Here is a 6,288-nt window from a genome sequence, read left to right as displayed (position 1 = left end):
AACAACTATGACAAATAAGACAAGCATATTTYAGACGCAGTTTATTGAATTGAAAGCTGCTTTAGCATGGAAAATAAGGGCTAGTCAGCAATTATTTGTTTGAATGTGTGCGTCAAAAAAAATATTAAAGCGGAAATACGGCATAAAGTGCTTCCTTAGCTGTGGGCGCCCTATGGTGGGCTGTCTGCCGTAGTGTGAGCTAACCAAGCGGACGAAAGTGAAGCAGTTCAGCGAAAGTGTTGACAAATTGACAGTTTAGTTGTAAGCGGACAACGGTTTGTGCAGGAAGTGTGTTGCGTGTGTAGAGAAARCTGTTGATTAAAGTGAAAATAATATAAATTAATTAAAATTTTGAATGAGCGTACAAGCGATAATTAAATGTGTTAATTAATTTGCTTGTGAAAAGTTTTCAGTTGATTTAAGTGATTGAAGAATAGAAAGTATTATTTTCTAAACAATAAAAAATGCATGCTTATAAACAAACATTGCATTCAGACACACATACAATATATTGATTTTAGTTAGACAACAAAACATTTGAACGCACAAATATCACCACAAATGAAAACGCATAACGAAATTTCCACCAACTAAATTAAACGAAAGGCGCTTCGGTGGAGCACTTAAAAGTGCTGTCACGAAAACAAACGAAATATACGCAATTTCAATAACAGTTCATAATTTTTGTACTATAATTAACAATGGCATTGAAAATCTCCTTATTAAAAGCCGTGCTGGCTGTTGTCAACACATTGCTGCCGGTGCGTATGAGTAACCTTATTATAAYTTCCTCCACTAACTGTAGAGTGTGTGTGGTTTCGACTAATGATTGCTTAACTCTCTTTTGTTACACAGCTGCTTGGCATTGGCTTAATTGCGCTTTCCGTTTATGAGTTGAACACCTCAACGCCTGGAACTATGCAACACATTTCGATCGTAATACAAATATTTATTGGTTCGTTTGTCGTGCTAACATCATTCTTGGGTTGCTTTGGTCTGTGTCGCGAGTCGTTGGGGCTAACGTGGAGTGTAAGTATGCATTTGTGGCTGGCTAACCTTAACTTWTCAAATCGTAAACTCGTTTACGATGAGGTTATATTCTACAGTAATGCAATATTATATTAAACTTTTTTATTATTTTAAAAGTGGCAGAATGTTTTGATGAGTGGTAATCTATATTATCATAAATATTTATGCAAGGATCTTATTAAAATATCTTTTCGCAAAAGGTTCTGACGTAATTCAAGACATCTTAAGTTTTATGCTTTTGTAGCACTATTGTTTGTTGTAAGAAGCTATAGGGAGGGTAGCTATAAGTTGTAAAGTGGGTATTTTTTCGCTCGGTACTCTAGAAATAGGTTCTTAGACACCTCTAAGAAAGTCTGAAATATTAGTTGTAACGGAATGGTTATCGGCCGTTTACTAGAAAATAGGTAGACGACGTAAAATCTCTCTTCTAACAACTTGAAAAAATAGTTAGTAAATTAATGCTCCCAAAAAAAAAAAAAAGTTTTATCGGTTGAAGTTTGATTATTTTCAGCCATTTTTCTTTTTTTATTTTGTTTCTTTGATTTTGAGAAGAAAAAAGTGGGCATTTATTTATATTTGGTACACAACAAACATTGACGATGCCGCAGCTACAATATTTCCCAGACCTGTCCCCTGTTATGACTTGTGCGTGACKTTTTAGTGTTTCCAAAATTGATGCCCTCGCAATTTCATATATTCTATATATAAATCATGCATTCATCGATTAGGATAAACTCACCTGGAAGTTCAAAAATTTTTATATTAGGTATATTTGACCCGATTGAACCCATTTTTGATACACAGAGATACTATTATCAAGAATGTATTCTTTCTGAATCTTAATTATATATTATATCTTAGACATTGACATTGATTATAGTTGCAGGGGTTCACACATTTGGTCATAGGTTGGACAATTTTTGGTTCCTACAAAGCTTTTTCATTCAATCTTGGGTGTAAATTTTAATGTCTCTGGCGTATTTTTATTAATAGCTTTTTYGAAGAGCATGCAATATTGTACAAAATTTCTGAAACCAAATACTGTTTAAATACTTCGAGGCGTGATTTGAATTTTTATCTGAAAAAAAAAAGAAAAAGTAAACGGCGCTTACAATTAAGAGCTTATATTTAAAGACACTTTCCCTGAGGTGTCTAAGAATCTATTTTTATTTAAGTATATTGAATTTGTTCCAATTAAATACTATGGATAAGTGTGAGATAAGCTGCTATCCAAAACAAAGTAGAAGCTTTAAAATTAATAAACAAAATATTTGTATTTTCTTGTTAGAGAGTGAAAGAGTTAACTATTTTCTATCTTCTTCTCTCTTCTAGTAYGTAATATGTATGTTGATCTTAGTCATATTCCAAATTTATTTGATCACTGTTGCCGGCRTCACCGACTACGTTCAGAACACAACTGATCATTTGGATCAATTATGGAGTAATGTCACATTAAATGCTGCCGAAATTGCACAAGTKGAGCAACAGGTTGCCTCTCAATAATATATAAAGACCTAGATAGTAGTACTTTTCCACTAAATATGTATATTTTAATTTCCTTTCCAGTACAAATGCTGTGGTAGATTGGGTAAAGCGGATTATGTCAAATTGGATAAACGCATACCGAGAAACTGTTACCGAAACTTTTCTGGTACCGAAAGTGATCTGTATACAGAGAGCTGTCTCACGGTGCTACAAGAGATGGCCCGAAAGAGTGGCAGCACTGGATTGGCGATAAAACTGACGCTATTTGGTTTTGAGGTGAGTATTTTAAGGTCGATGAAGTTGTGCCAATATCAGAAGAAAGTTCTGTAAACTGTTATTAATATATACATTTTACACGAACGAATTATRTGAGAATTATTATTTTTCTTTTCTTAAGGTACTTGCTTTGTTCTTCTCTGGGCTAATGGGTATTACTATACGCCATAAAAGAAGAAGAGATCAATTCGTAGACAACTAATGATCTACAGGAAAAGCTTCAAGTGTGCGTTTATTAACACATAAGTAGATAAAATAATTGTTTGAAAATGATGAATTCATTGGATACCTGAAATTATTCACTAAGTGACCATAAACTCTCAAAACGAAAAAAAAATATATATAGAAAAATAATTAAATCTGGTTCGCAGCTGGAAGCCCTGCAGTAAAGCTCTGCTATTGGAGAAAACAATTCTGCCATTCCAGGGTTACCCGTTTGTAACACAAATTTGATTAGTTCATTTGTTCAGCATATGAAAATCGAATTGTTGTTGTACACATGTTGCATAATAATATGTATTATAATATAAGTATTTGGTGGAAAGCTTTTTATAATATTTTTTTTATACAAATATACACCCGATTTTACGTAGTATGCCAATGTACAATGTTAGATTATATATAATATTAAAGAAGTAATAAACAGGTATACCAAAGTATATACATACATATACGTAGACACGTAATTGGAGATTTGATTTCAATAAATTGGCACGTGAAAGTTTTAAAGAAGCTACTTTTATGGTGTGAGTATTAGATGAGTGTAGTGGGAATGGGTTCAAAACCTGGATAAAGTTCGCAGCAGTATATAACATAACATTTTCTTAATTTGACATTGGTGTTCTTCATTTAAAAAATCTCTTACCACAACATTACTTCCAGCTCGAAGAAACTACATATTTCCATCTCTTGCGAAATATTCAATATGATATAAGMGTTCTTTAATTCTGTGCATAATATAGGTAATATATGTATGTATAYATAATAYWGTTTTATAARTAATATCAGATTTGCATTCCCTAAAGATAAAATTATAAAAGATATAAATAAAAGAGGGAGCTATAGAGCTTAATTCCAACAAAACTCTTATGAATCTGTCATCCACATTGGCAGAAGGCGGCCGTTAAGACTAAGAGAACTCATACAAAAGATCCGGTGAAGGGTTTAAGCCTACCAAATTTCTTAATCTTGCGGTAATATCTAGTCCAATTCACTAGGCGCGCTGAAGGTATTATATCTATCAAGAGGATTACATTTCCTTGTTTGAAAGGGGTGAAAATAGGAAAAAAAATGCCTAGCAAGTAGTCAGAGTTCCTACAATTGCCCCGAGAAAATCTTGCTAAGGACAATTACCTGCTACAAGTACTTTAAAGGGTCTCTTAAGTTCCACTTTAGGCTACGAAGTTCTCGCAGCGGCACAAATATTGATGGTTGACCTTACTGGGATCACGTGAAGTCCACTGATTCAGTAGTAGAAGATGGTTGAGTGCACGGTATTCTTTCTAGCACGTTCATCGGCTTTGCAGTTTCCAGCGMTCCCGCTGTGACAACCGGTACCTATACATGTCCGATAATGAAGTAGTTTCCTGCTTGAAATAAACCTGCATTGATCTATTAGTGTGAAGGTGAAGTTGATGGAGAGCTCCCGACAGAATATTCTATATATCCTATGAGATTTAATCCATATTTTTTTGCTACTTCTTTGGCGACTTCCCTATGCCCACATGCCAAACATGTTTGCTGAGAAAAATCACGTAGATTAGATTGCCTGMTACCTTAGCAGATGGTTGGTAACTGGCGAATAAGACGCGTGATGTTTTGCTCTCCAAGGCGTCCGTATAGACTTTTAGACATTACATATCCCCACAGAAAATAGTCAAACGGTGTGATATCACACAATATTGGTGGCCTTTCGAYCAGCCTAAAACGTGAAATCATCTGATCACTGAAGTGTTCTTCCAATAAATCATTGATTGATGCGATGTGTGTGAAGTGACGCCCTCTTGTTGAAACCTTAGGTCGCCAAGATCATGAGCTTCAATTTCAATTTTGAAGAAATATGGTCCGGTGGAATCATGACACCAAACCGTGGTTTTGCCAGAAGTGGGCCCTCATCACTGAACAAATTTTGACTCTCAAACTTCTCGCAACTTTTCAAGAGTCCATAGAGTGAAGCAATGCCGCTTGAGAAGGTCAAGTAGCTTGCACTTTTGTACACTTTGAATTTAACATCTCTGCGTCAAATGATACATATTTCTTTAAAAATGATGCCGGTGAGAACGTAACCATCAATGGCGACCATTATCGCGCCATGATAACCGACTTCTTGATGCTTCAAACTGAAGCTAAATGCCAAAGAATGTCCTCTCGAATGATAACAAACATTCTCCATCAATTTTGAAGTTTCTATGTTTTCTAAGTAGGGAAACTCGAAATGTTTCACCTTTTATTAGTAAATATCTTGAGATTTTATAAAGTAATTAAAAATTAATGTATATAATTCATTTAGAATTTATTTAGTAACAATAACAATTCGCAGATGTATAGCATACATGTATACATGGTTCTTATGAATAGCATGATGAATACTTTAACAAATCCAGCGACTTGACCTAAATGCTCATGAAATCCATCAGCTTGAGTGCAATTTTTCGCTATAACGGTCCTGACAGWGTGCTTAACAAGTGTCTAGTTGTATAAATACAATGAGATTTGGAAAACCAAATGAATTCAACTAAGTCCATATATTTAAAAGCTAATGAAATTTGTTTAAAAATAAATACATTGTGACTGATATATATATCTAATATAAAAATAGAAAATAGAGTATAAATAAAAAACAAAASACAAAATATACATAAACAAAGCACACAGACCGGACCAGCAGCAGCAGAAGTGATGAGCCTTTTTATTTGGCAATTTCAATTGTGACCGTGAAATTTTCGCGCCTTTCTGCGCCTCCAAAGYAGATGAGAACAAACATATGTACATATATCCATCAGCGTCGCCCACTTTCGCTGGCTAATAAACGCATAAGAGGCGAACGTGTGTCACGTCAGTGGGTCTGTAGTCAGAATTTGGTGTGAGGAGGCGGGGTATGGAAAACATATATATACCAAAAATTTATGAATATGATTATGCTAAGACATRAGACTCAACAACAACACACTCATCACACGCCAATTTATGCGCACACACATACATACAAATACACAAAGTGGCACGTTTCACACATCAATGAGACTTTGTTGTTCGAAATTTTTTGAAAATGCAAGTGTTTTGAAAATCTGAAATCGCTTTCAATGTGACAGTTTGTTGTTTGTCTTTAAAGGTGCCGCAAGCACCTCGTGCGTTCTGGAAATAAATTGTGTTTGTGAAAAAGGCCTTAATAGTGGCAGAATCAACGCCTAGAATTCATTATTTTATATATTAAAAAAGAAAAAATTAAAAAAATTCGAAAGTTTTATGCAAATAATTCTAAAATAATAAGGTGCAAAT

General features: G+C 34.3%; 1 protein-coding gene across 1 annotated transcript; it reads left to right on the top strand.

The window, feature by feature from the left end:
• The first annotated feature begins 701 nt into the window (after positions 1–701).
• Positions 702–3,021, top strand: LOC108974953 (protein late bloomer-like). Its single transcript, XM_018943092.1, has 5 exons — positions 702–761; positions 856–1,029; positions 2,362–2,517; positions 2,596–2,790; positions 2,912–3,021. Exons 1-5 carry the CDS (start codon positions 702–704, stop codon positions 2,990–2,992), a joined length of 666 nt encoding a protein of 221 aa, XP_018798637.1. The 3' UTR covers positions 2,993–3,021.
• The last annotated feature ends 3,267 nt before the right edge of the window (positions 3,022–6,288 follow it).

This window comes from Bactrocera latifrons, unplaced genomic scaffold (genome assembly GCF_001853355.1).
Source record: "Bactrocera latifrons isolate USDA-ARS-PBARC rearing strain unplaced genomic scaffold, ASM185335v1 scaffold_113, whole genome shotgun sequence".
Taxonomy (NCBI): Eukaryota; Metazoa; Arthropoda; class Insecta; order Diptera; family Tephritidae; genus Bactrocera; species Bactrocera latifrons.
The sequence above is the reverse complement of the archived record's forward strand: the minus strand, read 5'-3'. Positions and strand labels throughout refer to the sequence as shown.